At 35.2% G+C, this 12,593-nt stretch overlaps 2 protein-coding genes and 1 long non-coding RNA gene across 3 annotated transcripts; all 3 read right to left on the reverse strand.

The window, feature by feature from the left end:
• Window positions 1-746: 746 nt before the first annotated feature.
• Window positions 747-2,013, reverse strand: LOC106305394. The gene is made up of 4 exons (XR_001262979.1): window positions 1,851-2,013; window positions 1,634-1,697; window positions 1,346-1,414; window positions 747-901 (listed from the first exon to the last, which is right to left on the reverse strand). It is a non-coding gene; the product is annotated as an uncharacterized LOC106305394 (long non-coding RNA).
• Window positions 2,014-6,001: 3,988 nt separating this feature from the next.
• LOC106307104 (protease Do-like 1, chloroplastic) lies at window positions 6,002-8,538 on the reverse strand. The gene is made up of 8 exons (XM_013743972.1): window positions 8,091-8,538; window positions 7,675-7,797; window positions 7,375-7,546; window positions 7,233-7,270; window positions 6,891-7,089; window positions 6,635-6,787; window positions 6,412-6,546; window positions 6,002-6,323 (listed from the first exon to the last, which is right to left on the reverse strand). Exons 1-8 carry the CDS (start codon window positions 8,498-8,500, stop codon window positions 6,246-6,248), a joined length of 1,308 nt encoding a protein of 435 aa, XP_013599426.1. The 5' UTR covers window positions 8,501-8,538; the 3' UTR covers window positions 6,002-6,245.
• A 423-nt stretch (window positions 8,539-8,961) lies between these two features.
• LOC106303923 lies at window positions 8,962-12,014 on the reverse strand. Its single transcript, XM_013740285.1, has 14 exons — window positions 11,795-12,014; window positions 11,468-11,612; window positions 11,292-11,359; window positions 11,164-11,217; window positions 10,991-11,074; window positions 10,684-10,772; window positions 10,530-10,613; window positions 10,293-10,423; window positions 10,127-10,168; window positions 9,942-10,018; window positions 9,764-9,854; window positions 9,607-9,688; window positions 9,395-9,467; window positions 8,962-9,280 (listed from the first exon to the last, which is right to left on the reverse strand). The coding sequence occupies exons 1-14, from the start codon at window positions 11,881-11,883 to the stop codon at window positions 9,112-9,114; spliced, it is 1,278 nt and encodes a 425-aa protein (XP_013595739.1). The 5' UTR covers window positions 11,884-12,014; the 3' UTR covers window positions 8,962-9,111.
• Between the last annotated feature and the right edge of the window lie 579 nt (window positions 12,015-12,593).

Genomic DNA, 12,593 nt, shown 5'->3' on the forward strand with positions numbered 1-12,593 from the left:
ATATTATTTAAATTTGGCTATTTATATTTCAGTCGGTTCCAAAGAAGTAGGGTCGTTTGGTCGGTTTGGGTCGTCGCTTCCGGTTGGCTGCTCCTTCTTCTGCACCACCGCCATATGTTGATCCAGAAGTTCTTACGGTTCAGCTGAAGAACAAGGATGATCGGATATCTGCGTTGGAGACCCAGATGGCAGCTCAACAGGCGGGCTATGAGACACAGAAGAGGCTGAACGAGCAGATGATGGAGATGATGAAGAGGATGTACCCGAACGAGGTGTTCCCGAACATTCAAGACCCGTAGTTTTTTTGTTTTTACCACTAGATCGTCGGAATGTTCCTCGGAATTTTCCGAGGGACTACGTTCCTCGGAAATTTCCGAGGACCACGTTCCTCGGAAATTACCGATGCAAATTCCGAGGAAGATTTCGTCGGAACTTCCGAGGATTGGACCATCGGAAATTTCCTCGGAATATACCGAGGAAGTCCTCCCTCGGTATATTCCGAGGAACTTTCCGACGATCTAGTGGTCCTCGGAGTTTCCTCGGAAATTCAGTTCCTCGGAATTCCGTCGGAAATTTCCGAGGGATTTCCGAGGAAAAATGAATTTCTGAGGAGTTATTTCCGAGGATTTTTTTCGTCGGTATGTCGTCGGAATAGCCTTATTCCGACGACATACCGACGATTTTTTCCTTCAGTATGCCGTTGTTTTCTTGTAGTGTATTCAATAGGAAATCCTAAACCCACGAACTTTACTTTTCTTATATATACTACGTTTTAACCTCAAAGCAAACACAAACATACTTTTAACGTTTTTCACAATGTCATCAAAACAAAAGATGGTTTACCTTGATGAGATTAGGCCATGGAAGCCGCACTGGTTGATCGAAGCCAAAGTGATTCCACCTGGAAACCATCAAATGTGGGTTTGGTGAGAGTTTGGAAATCATATTAGCAGACAAAAAGGTAATAAAATTGTGCATGCTACTCATAAATATATTATTGTATGCAAACGACTCAATTTATGTAATTTATTCTTGCAGGGGCGCAAAATCCATGCTACATGTAATATATATGGTGATTAAATACTATATAAGCCGTAAATTAGGAGAAGATGAATAAAAAATATGGTGATTGAATAGTTTAGATGGTCTCCAGCTGATTGGTTGTAGTTAACAGACTGGAGGACGTCATTTGCAATTCATGAAAATGGTCACACTAGAAATGTCAATGTGTGTTTTTGAATACTTATAGAAGACAATCTATGTTATATCTATAGTAAATAATTGAACAAGATAATTTCTAATATTTTAATTCAAAAATGACCTGTCATTGTTTTTAGTTTTTTACCTTTATCAATGTTTATTAATACAGTCACTCTTCATTAGTAGATATGTTTGTGAACTCCCATTGGCAGACCTTACAATAAAAAAATACAATAAGAATAATTAGAGAAAAAAAAATTTAGACGAAATAACGAAATATTATTTACTCAAAAAAATATTTTTTTTTAATAGAACATTATGTTTATTAAATTATATTTAAAATAATTATTTATTGTACATGGATCTACAATTTTAACATACTTATTAATATTTTAAAATTATAGTAAATATGACAAACATAGTCAACTATTACCTGACTTTTCGTTTGGATCATGCCTAATGCCATCTCTATTAAAGTTTTTTCAGGATCATTGTTACTGAAAAAGAACATACAACATTATAATGCTATTAAAATACCTCAGAACAGATACTAAAGAAATAAAATATATTTATAAAATTTAAAATATTAATAAAATTGTATATAAAACTAAACAATTTTAAACAAATGTATTCATATTTACAATTCGTACCTTTGAAGTACTGTTGTCCTGTCCATGTTGTAAGAATCAAACTTTGAATAATACAGCTATACTTCGGAGTCATTAACAACACGTTTCCATCTCATAGCAATGGGAATATAAGTAATCGAATCCACATGCACAAGGAAACAAAAAAAAAATATTATTAACGAGTTTTTGCTTTCTTTCGTTTATCCTTGGACAGAACTTGAACCTTTAAATTCACTCAATACTTTAGTACATTATCAAAATTACACATAGATTATTAATTAAAAAATATTAAACTAAATAAAAAATAGCTACAAAAAATAAAAACGCTAATTTTAACGACGCTAACGCTTCCAGCTAAACCCTAAACCCTAAATCTTAAATTCTAAACCCAAATCCAAATCCCTAAACCCAAACTCTAAACCCTAAACCCTAATCCTAAACCCTAAACCCAAATTATATACCCTAAACCCAAAAACTAGACTATAAACCTAAACTCTATACCCTAAACTCAAATCGTAGACCCTAAACCCAAACTCTATACCCTAAACTCAAGTCGTAGACCCTAAACCCAAACCGTAAATTTTAAACCCAAATTATATACCCTAACCCCAAACCCTTAACCATAAGTCCAAACGGTAAATCCTAAACCCAAACCGTAAATCCTAAACCCAAAACCTATACCCTAAACCCAAATCCTAGACCTAAAACCCAAACGGTAAACCCTAAACCCAAACCCCAAACTTAGATGCTATAGGATTTGGGTTAAGGTCTACGGTTTGGATTTAGGGTCTAAGATTTGGGTTTAGGGTATAGGATTTAGGTTTATAGTCTTTTTTTGGGTTTAAGGTATATAATTTGGGTTTAGGGTCTAGGATTGGGGTTTAGGGTCTAGGATTAGGGTTTAGGGTATAGGGTTTGGGTTTAGGGATTTGAATTTGGGTTTAGAATTTAGGGTATAGGGTTTAGAATTTAAGATTTAAGGTTTAGGGTTTCGCTGGAAGCGTTAACGTCGTTAAATTAACGTTTTATTTTTTTTAACTATTTTTTATTTAATTTAATATTTTTTAATTAATAATCTATGTATCACTTTAATTGGTATGAGGTGAATTTAAAGGTTCAACTTAGCTTTGTTCTTTATCCTTTAAACAGAAATTAGTGAATGGATCAAGAAAAAAGACAAAGATGTGAGATTGAATTTACCCTTACGGATCTGAAGAAGATCTTTTGTTCGAGATCGCTCATCTTCATCTCTTTTGGTTAAATCATTTCCAGTTAAGCAAGATATTCCATTTAAGCTATCGCGCACGACATGCTTATCAAATAAAAAAACATTTTGCAAAAAATACTTTTTGAATATCTATAAAGGATGAACAACAATAATTCTGCAACGATTTTACCTGGAGATGAAGCAGAGTCGAATCGTCGAAGAAACCATTCGTTTATGCCCTATACAATCGCCATCTCAAAAGATTGTGTCTTTTTTTTATCGACAATTATTTTGTCTGAAAGAAGACAAAAACCTGATTTTGTCGGTAATCAAAACAATAAATTAAATTTGTAAAGGCCGTAGGACTATTAAGATAAAATAAAATATATGTTTGCTTTGCTTTTTGGTTGAATTTGTTTTTTCATTCCAATTTGATCATTTTTGCATGTGATTAGGGCCGGACAAAAAATCAGAATTTGAAGAACCGAATCGAATCCGACCCGAAAAATAGTACCGAATCCGAACCGAAATTGATTAAATATCCGAACGAATTAAAAATTTTGGTATATAAAGAACCGGAACCGAACCTGATCCGAATCGAAGTATTTCGGGTACCCGAATGTATTCGAAATTGATTTCTATACCCCCTTATATAAATATATTTTAGATTTAATGTCTATTAAAAACATCCAAAATATATAAGATATTTTTAAATTGTCTAAAATACTTAAAACTATATACAAATAGTCAAATGTAAATGTTTAAAATAGTTAAAATATACTCAAAACACCAAAAATATTTGAAATATCTATTAATTATCTATCCAAATATTCAAACCAAATCAAATTATACGTAAAGTTTAGGTATTTTGACATATGTTATTCACATTTATATGTAATATAATATATTTTTATAGATTTTGAGAAATTTAAAGTATATAATGAATTTTAAATTTTTAAAAATAATTTTGATGGGTTATCCGAACCCGAACCAAAATTCAGAAATATCTGAATGGGGCTGAAATCTTTGTCCCCGAAAACCCAAAACCTGAATAGATCCGAACCGAACCGAATGGGTACCTACATGTGATTTTAAATTCAAGCAATAGTGTGGCTCATTTTAATTCTTTTCAGCAAATTAAAATATTTAAAAATATAAAAACATCTACATTATATTTTTTCATAATATAAACATTACAAATTATATTTTTAATAAAAAACTATAACATTTTTTCTGAATGATAGTAACTTTATGTTATTAAAATTATTTGTTATTCTTTGCTATATTATTTATACCTTAAATAAATAGATATGTAAATAAAATAATTTTCTAAATATTTCTCCAATTTTAATATATTGGTGATTTACAGTATGAGAATTTTTTATTTTACCTCAGTTATTTGAAATTATTTAAAACAGAAATGTAACCAGAACCAAAAAAATTGAAATTTTTATATATCCAAACCACACAAAATATCAAAATATTCAATCACTTTAACCAAAACTCAACTTCATTTATAACCAAAAATGTTTATATATTGCTAAACCAAAAATCACAACCAAGCTGAAATCGAAAACAAATAAAAGCAAATTAGAGTCAAAACGAAAACCGAAAATGTTTATGGCGAAACACATTATTTAACAAACGGTTATATCAATAAATTTGTCAATAAATATACTTCCGCGCTAAAAAGCGCGGATCAAAATCTAGTCAAAATTTAGTCGTATGTTAAAAAAACACAAATTTATTGTTTAGTACTATGTAAACAGTAAATACACGTTAATGAATGTCCGAAATTATAGCTGACCTGTGTATAGTTTGAACGTTAACGATCTCTACGATTGTCTTAACATTGATGAAACTTGATTTCCGCAAAATATCAATAGTTAATCAAAGAAAAAAAATTTGCCAGCTACGCAACGTTTACTATAATATGTTGGAAACCATCTGATGTATCATAATGTGTTAATAACTACACGAAGTTTATAATAATACATGCCACATATACGACGTATAATTAAATATGTTAACAACATCATAATCCGGTCTAATTAATTTAAACCTTAGTTGTTGGGGTCAATCCGTAATATTGTAAAGTTAAACCCGATTAACAATACCCGACCTGATCCATCTCTTAGATCCGACCCGACATGACCCTTCTTCCCCAAATCGCGATATCATTAGTTTTAGGGTTCCAAAGAATTTTTTTTTGGAGGTTTCGAAAAGAGAGATAGAGAGAGAGACAGAGAAAGGCCGTCGATTCTAGGTTTGTAAGAATGTTTGGTGAAATCTAATCCGAATCCAAGTTTGGTGAAATGAATCCGAATCCAAGTTTGGTGAAATCGAATCCAAAAGAGCTAATGGAAAAAAGGTAATAAACTGTAAACCCTTGTTTGTTTACTTGGAGAATTAGTCGTTGTCTTTCACCATGTTCTTATGTAACTTTTTTCATAACCGTGACACTATCTCGGTGAAGATAAACCATTGGCCGGAAATCCACAGTAACAAAGCACATTACCTTCAGTTGCCTTGCTCTTTAGCTTATTGTTCGATACTCCACCCAATTCCATCTCTTTTTCTCTCTGTCTTTCTTTCTGAAAAACAATTTAGGGTTCGTAATGAAATCGATTTGGGGAAGAAGGGTTATGTCGGGTAAGTTTTACGGAGTTGGGTCGGGTCTGGTCGGGTTTTCCTTTCTTATTCCGGGCTTAGATTTTTAATTACAGAATAACCCCATTAACTTTTCTTAAAATTAATTACACCTTATTGTGATGTTGGCACCATATTAATTGTTACATTTTATACGTGGCAAGTATTAACATAAACTTCGTGTATTTATTGACACATTATAATACATCGGATCAGATGGTTTCTACCATATTATATACGATATTATAGTAAACGTCATATACCTGACAAACTTTTTTTTCTTAATCAAAATAGTAGCTTGGTCTAATTAACGGTATCCACTTGAAAAAGAGTTGTCCTATAATTGTCTGTGATAAAGAAATCTACTGAGGGTTTAGACCGGTTATGGTCTAAAAAGTCCAATCCAAACCATAAGACCGGCTATGCAAATATAAACAGATTTGTCTTTTCTACATACACAACTGGACGATCTATATTCCGAACAATTGATATACAAGAATAAGCCCACCGGTTTTTTGCTCCGTTCTATCGTTATATTTACTTTCTTTCCACAACTTTCTTCAAGTCTCGTCCGCTTTTGGTTCGAGAGTTACAGAGATCTTCTCCTTGTGATCTCCTCTTAGAACCTCTACGGTCACCTGAAAATGTCAAAAACTCACTTCATCTAGCAAGTAGAAACAAAGTTAACAAAACTGGAGATTTTGAACTATCACGTTTCTTTTTTACCTCATCACCGACTTTGCATTGATCAAGAATCCGGTAAAGGTCACTCCCGTTTGTAACTTTTGTACCGTTCACCGACGTGATTATGTCTCCTAGTATTAGCCTCCCGTACCCGTCACGTTTTGTTGACTGAAGTCCCTGTGGAACAACAAAACCATCGTTACTCGCCATTAACAACGATGTTAAAGAAGCTGCAGAGTGGAGCAGAATATATAGAAAGGCTTACGGCTTTTCCAGCTGGACCAGTTGGAGGAGCGTCCAAGACAAGCACGCCGCTCACTCCCAGCTGCTCAACAGATTGGTCCGGTGCGAATTTGATACCTAAGATTGGTCTTGTGACTTTACCAAACCTCACCAGCTGATCAACGATGCCACCAACCTGAACATGAGATAAAACTCCGAAACAAATGTACTCTCTCGTTAGTGGATTCAAGGATAGAGAAAGACTACTGTATGTAACTGGGTTTGCAAAGGGAACTCACGGTGTCAACTGGGATCGAAAAGCCCACTCCGGAAGATGCACCAGAAGGAGAATAAATGGCTGTGTTTATACCAATTAGGGTTCCTGAGCTATCTAGAAGCGGTCCTCCGCTGTTTCCTGGGTTAATAGCTGCATCTGTCTGTATCACATCTTGGATTGGACGACCGGTTGCAGCAGAACTAATCTCTCTTCGCAAACCACTGTATACATCATATGATACATAGTTTTAAGAAAATGATATTTTTCTGTATGAAGAAGGGCACAAGGGTATGTATCCTCCTTGATCAACTCAAGGGCTCAAGCAACTAAAAAATAAAAATGTACTATCAGTGGCGTAGCATACCTTATAACACCAGTTGTAAGAGTATGATCAAGTCCAAACTGCAAGAAAACGCACAAAGGGTAACAGAGGTTCTGACACAACGAGCAATAGAAAGCAGAGAACTGATACTGATAATTCTAAGGATGTGATGTTATAAACTCACAGGATTGCCAATGGCAAAGACTTTCTGGCCGACAAGAAGATCCGCAGAGATTCCAACAGGTATAGGCCTTAATTTGTCTTTAGGTGCATCGACACGTAGAACCGCAACATCCTTGTCTTGGTCGAATCCAACCACTTTGGCATCATAAGTTGATTGATCAGCAAGAGTGACCCTGTTATGGATCAGGCAAATATCCAAGTGAATATGAAGCAGTGTAGTCATATTCAAAAGCCATCAAAGCACAACAACTAATCTCCATAAATACATGAGAAACAAGAGCAATCGAAAGGAGAAACGAACCTGAGATCAGAAGCACCACGGATGACATGATAATTAGTAACAATGTGACCCTTCTTATCCCACACGAATCCAGAACCAGACCCTTGCGGCACCTCAAGCACGTCCAATGTAAACGCGTCCTGCCTAAATTCACATAAACGAAATTAACATTAGACTACTCCTCTTGAATAACTAATAGGTTATACATAACTAACTCTCTAATAGACCCCTCCAACCTATGACCTCTCTCTTAGGTTCATCTTATCAAAACTAAAGAAGAAGATTACATGTAAATCCATTTGATGAGTGCAGTGAAATTGATCATCCCTACAATCTCAATCCATTATCTTGAATTAATTACAGAAGAATAAGCATTAACAAGTTCCCCCCGCGAACTTCACCAGAATCCAATCGAGGAGACGCGAGGAATCAAATACCTCACGGCGAGATTCGTGATGTAGACAACGGAAGGAGTGTTCTCCTGGAACAACCGAACCGTCGCGAGCTCGTCCGTCTGGAGCTTCCGCGGGGTAGTGACGACGAACGCCGCAGCGGACTCGACGGCGGGAGAAACGGCGAAGAGCGAGAACGACAGAGCGACGGAGGTGCAGAGGAGGAGGAAAGGCTTGACGGCGGCGGATAACCGCGGGAGAAGAGCACAATCGTCGTTATCGGTGTCGTCTAGCGGAAGCTTCGAGAGGATCCGTAAGCACCGTCTGGATCGGACGGGGTAGAGGGAGAGAGATCGTGGAGAGGGATTGAAGAAGGATCCGTTAGAGATGCGAGAGGAGGAAGGAGGAGAGTGGAGGAAGAGAGTAGAAAGGAGAGGCGAACTACTCGTCGCCATTTTTAATTTCTGTTCATGAACTATGTGGATTGTGGCCTCTGTTTTATCGCATTTTTCAAAAAAAGATTTTGATTTTTTAATATATTATTAAACTGGTTCGGTTCGGTGATTGGTTTTTGGGTTGGTTGATTCAGCTTTCAATTATTTTGGTTTGTAAATAAACCTTTACCCAATTAAACCAAACAAAAATTCGATTTAACTTTATATTCATTCAATTAGTTCAGTTGATAAAAATTATATTAAAATTAATTGAAGTTTTACGTTTCGATTAGATTCAGTTTAATTTAATTTAAATTAAATGATTTTAGCTAATTTTAATTAATTATTTTTTGGTTTGAAATTTTGGTAAGAATCGGTTTAACATGATTAGAGGGTTTTTTAATTAAAAACAACTAACTAAAGTAACCCATCAAACCAAATCGATAACCAAAATTTCAGTTCGGTTCGATCAAAATCCCAGGGTCTATTCAAGCTTAGTAACCGGAGAGAGTTGCCATTTTGAAAACGCTATGGTTTATTACTGTTGTATAACTTCTTTAGTCAAGCTTATTATGAAAATCAAGAAAATGAAAAATGAAAATTAAAGAAAAAGCAAAGATTTTATTTAAAGCTTAGAGAATCTTCTTGGGAGGTCTAAGTTCTATAGGCAGCTCACTGAAGTTCTCAGCGTCTAAATCGGATTGAAACATTGGTCTCTTCCCCATTTTCCACACAATCCCATCAGCCAGATGTTCTTTGTTTGGTGTCAGCATTACAAAGTTTGGATCTGCTCTTTGGTAACTGCAAATTTCGTAGAATAAACCAAAAGAAAATCATACACTGGTTTGTTTGAAACCATGATGAAAGTGAAAAGAGGATTTTGATTGAACTCAAACTAGTCACAAATGGACTGACCTGGCTTCTCTTATGTTATCAACGCGGAGACCAAACCCATATGCTGTTTCTCTAGTCGAATGATTAGTAGTTGCTGCATCAAAAAACGACCCCAACATGTTCACTTACCAGAAAATCTTATAGACTAAGAGCTTATGTTCATGTTTTGAGATATATTTTTAAGTGTTCAACAATAATCTCCGTTAATAAAGATTGGTTTATGGAGGAGATACCTGAAATATTGAATGCGAAGGACGGTTTCCACCAGGACTTGAATGCTAAAGTGAATGTTGAGCTTAGAGCTCCAACTTTACCCTGCAAAAAGAAATATACATATTGAGTATTGTGACTTTTATGATCAAGCTTTCTAGAAAGAAACAAATGATATACCTTCAACAAGAAGTTCTTATTGGCCTGCCAAGACGCAGCCATCTGCAGAGAAGAATCTGGGAGGTTGTCTGACGCCTTGGAATCATCAACCCTTCAGTTATGGACAACAATAAAGCTATGTTACCATTGAGACATTAGCTACAATGGTTTTTTTCTTTCTCAGAGAGATGTTGACTACCTCGTTTGTAGCTCGAAACCCAAGTCAATGTAGTTTGTGATTCCAACTACTTCGTCTTCTTCAAAAGGATTTTTCACCTATTCCAAGTCCATTTAGTGTTAGAGCCAGAAGTTGTATTAAACTTTATATATCAGTAGACTTAATAATGGATGGAGTACAGTAAAAGGACTAGTTTGAAATCCTACCCGCCTTTGGACAACTACATGTTGGTAGAACGAAGCGATAAACTGCATTTACAAAAAGGGTAACAATATCAGCAAGACTGAGAAAAACTAATACCGAATGAAATACTGATATTTCATCAGATAACATTATGGAGGAGTAGATGAACTGTTCTGTGCATATAGACACCTGAGAGCTCCTGGCTAGTTCAAGACCAAAGTTGAACGAAGGGCTCAAGGGGCTTCTTGAACCTACTCCATAGCCAGCAGCACAACTCCAGTTTCTTAGGTCGCTGTATTTTGCGGTGTCTTTGTTTTCATCTAACACAAAGTCCCCAATACTATTGTTGAACCCCACTTTCTTTAACTCACACAATGTATAAGTTCCAAGTGAAATATTTTCAACAGAAATTTAAAAAAATTGTACCACATAACGGCTCATATTGAACTCCTACGGTAAGCCTTCCCATCTTGCTAACCAGCCATGCACTCTTCGGAAACTCGTCCTTTGCTAGAATGTGGATTAAAAAGTCACACTGTGAACGAAAAAAAAAAGTAGCAGAGGAACCAGAAGTGCTTACTAGTAAAAGGAGAGACAGTAGCTCCGAGAGACAAATTCGTTGAGCCATATCTCAACCCCATTATTCCATATTCGTCAGTTAACTGTTCGCTACAGAAACAACATATTTTCATATTCAAAATATTTTTTTCTTCTTTTTTCTGAAAACCATGAAGTTCGGAGCCAAAACCCGTAATCTCCCCAGGCCCGAAACCACAAAATGTAATATTAGTTTTGTCCTAGCGGTCACTCAGTCGTATTCAAAGCATTACATTTTAGGAGAACATCCAATAAAAACAAACATGTTTCTTCCCGAAAATGAAACTTACGCCTTCTTTGAAAGCAAAGGGTAGACTGCAAACGCTCCGACTCCATATTTAGGGTAGTAAGCGGATGACCTCATTAGTAGAACCCTTGTGATGACAAAACAAAGTAAATTATTACAAAAAGGCTGTAATGAAGATGACCTCCCAGAATATACGAAAATCAGCACGGTGTTTACGGATTGGAGGTGGACACAGAGAGGTCCACAAAAGTATGAGGATCATCAACATCACTGCACAATTTAGTAACAAGAATGTTAACCATTATTCTATTAATCGACAGTAACAAAAGTTAAAAACCATTTACCTTTGCCAGCGAAACAATGCATTCCCCACAAGATCACCTTCCGCTTTACGATCTAGAGCGCCTGAAAGCTTTTACTATTTAAGGGAACAAAATTATAACTTGCACCATCCTCAAATACAGCATACATATATAGAGAGAGAGGAAAATAAAAGGAAGATATGCTTTTGAATGGATACAGATGCAACCAAGTCCACATGAGGATCATCAATAGGCTTCAACAAAAACTTTGCAGAGAATTGACGAGCGTCTTCGAAGTAATCCTCAAAGAGACATTTCAAAGCAAGCTTCCCAAACAGCAAGTTGTATGATGGTTCCAACATCCTGCATCACCCCCTCAAAAACATTTAATTGATTCAAAGCTGAACATCATGTCTGAAAGACTAATACACATAGACACACAAAGATTCACCAAACTGAACACAACACGAGTACACGACACGTGTTCAAGTGTATACAAGACAAGAATGTCCCCCACAGTTTTCTTGTAGTGATTTGATGATTACCTGTTACGGGCGGAGAGAGGAGGGAAATCAAATAGCGGAGGGACAAGAACGACCGGAGGCGGCGGTTCCTTGGCCAGAAAATTCCCCATTTTCGAGAGCTCTTTCTCTTGAAGCTTCGAAGAATCAAATTTGTTCAAGGAGAAGAGAGTTAGTTAAGTGAACGTGGGAGGCGAAAGAGCGGCGTTCGTCTCGCTTTCCTTTGAATCTTTCTACCTCTGTATAAAATAGAGAATACTAAATTGAATTGTTATGTTATGTTGTGTGTTAATTGTATTACTACACCCTGGCCCCCGCGCCATCGCGGATTTGAATTTTCGATTGTTTTTTTTGCATCTTAAACTATCTATTTACGATAAATATTCGATATCACATAAAAAATTAAACAAATAGACGTAATTAGAAAATTGTAGGCGATATATAAAAACAATGGTTATTAATGTAAAATATGAAGAAATATTATATTATGACTTAGTATGACATAAAAGATTATAAATTAGTTATACATGTTTAAAGAAAATAAAATGATTTTTAAACTTCTATGAAAAATTTAACATATAAAAAAGTGCTATGAATTAGTGATCAAATTGTAAATAATTTCATAATTTTATTAATAATAAATTATTTATAGTCTTTGTTTTTCGTCAAGATAATTATTAAATGTCCATAACATTAATATGTTAAAAGGTCATATTATGAAAGCCCATGTTGTAACCGTTTTTTTCCGGGAAGTGTAACAAAAATAAATTACATTTAACTCTTCGTTTTGTTTAAGTTTGTGTCGGTAAAAGATTAAAAAAAA

Source organism: Brassica oleracea, chromosome C7, assembly GCF_000695525.1.
Source record: "Brassica oleracea var. oleracea cultivar TO1000 chromosome C7, BOL, whole genome shotgun sequence".
NCBI classification, from domain to species: domain Eukaryota; kingdom Viridiplantae; phylum Streptophyta; class Magnoliopsida; order Brassicales; family Brassicaceae; genus Brassica; species Brassica oleracea.

Bases quoted from the DNA above. Each gene is read 5' to 3' on its own strand.
- LOC106303923 (XM_013740285.1), bottom strand. From the start codon at position 11,883: ATGGGGAATTTTCTGGCCAAGGAACCGCCGCCTCCGGTCGTTCTTGTC. The intron at 11,613-11,794 runs GTAATCATCAAA...GGGGTGATGCAG, and splicing joins CCTCTCTCCGCCCGTAACAG to GATGTTGGAACCATCATACA. The intron at 10,773-10,990 runs GTAAGTTTCATT...TTGTTTCTGTAG, and splicing joins CCTTTGCTTTCAAAGAAGGC to CGAACAGTTAACTGACGAAT.
- LOC106307104 (XM_013743972.1), bottom strand. From the start codon at position 8,500: ATGGCGACGAGTAGTTCGCCTCTCCTTTCTACTCTCTTCCTCCACTCT. The intron at 7,271-7,374 runs GTGAGTTTATAA...GTTTTCTTGCAG, and splicing joins TCTTTGCCATTGGCAATCCT to TTTGGACTTGATCATACTCT. The intron at 6,788-6,890 runs GTGAGTTCCCTT...TCTCATGTTCAG, and splicing joins TTTCGATCCCAGTTGACACC to GTTGGTGGCATCGTTGATCA.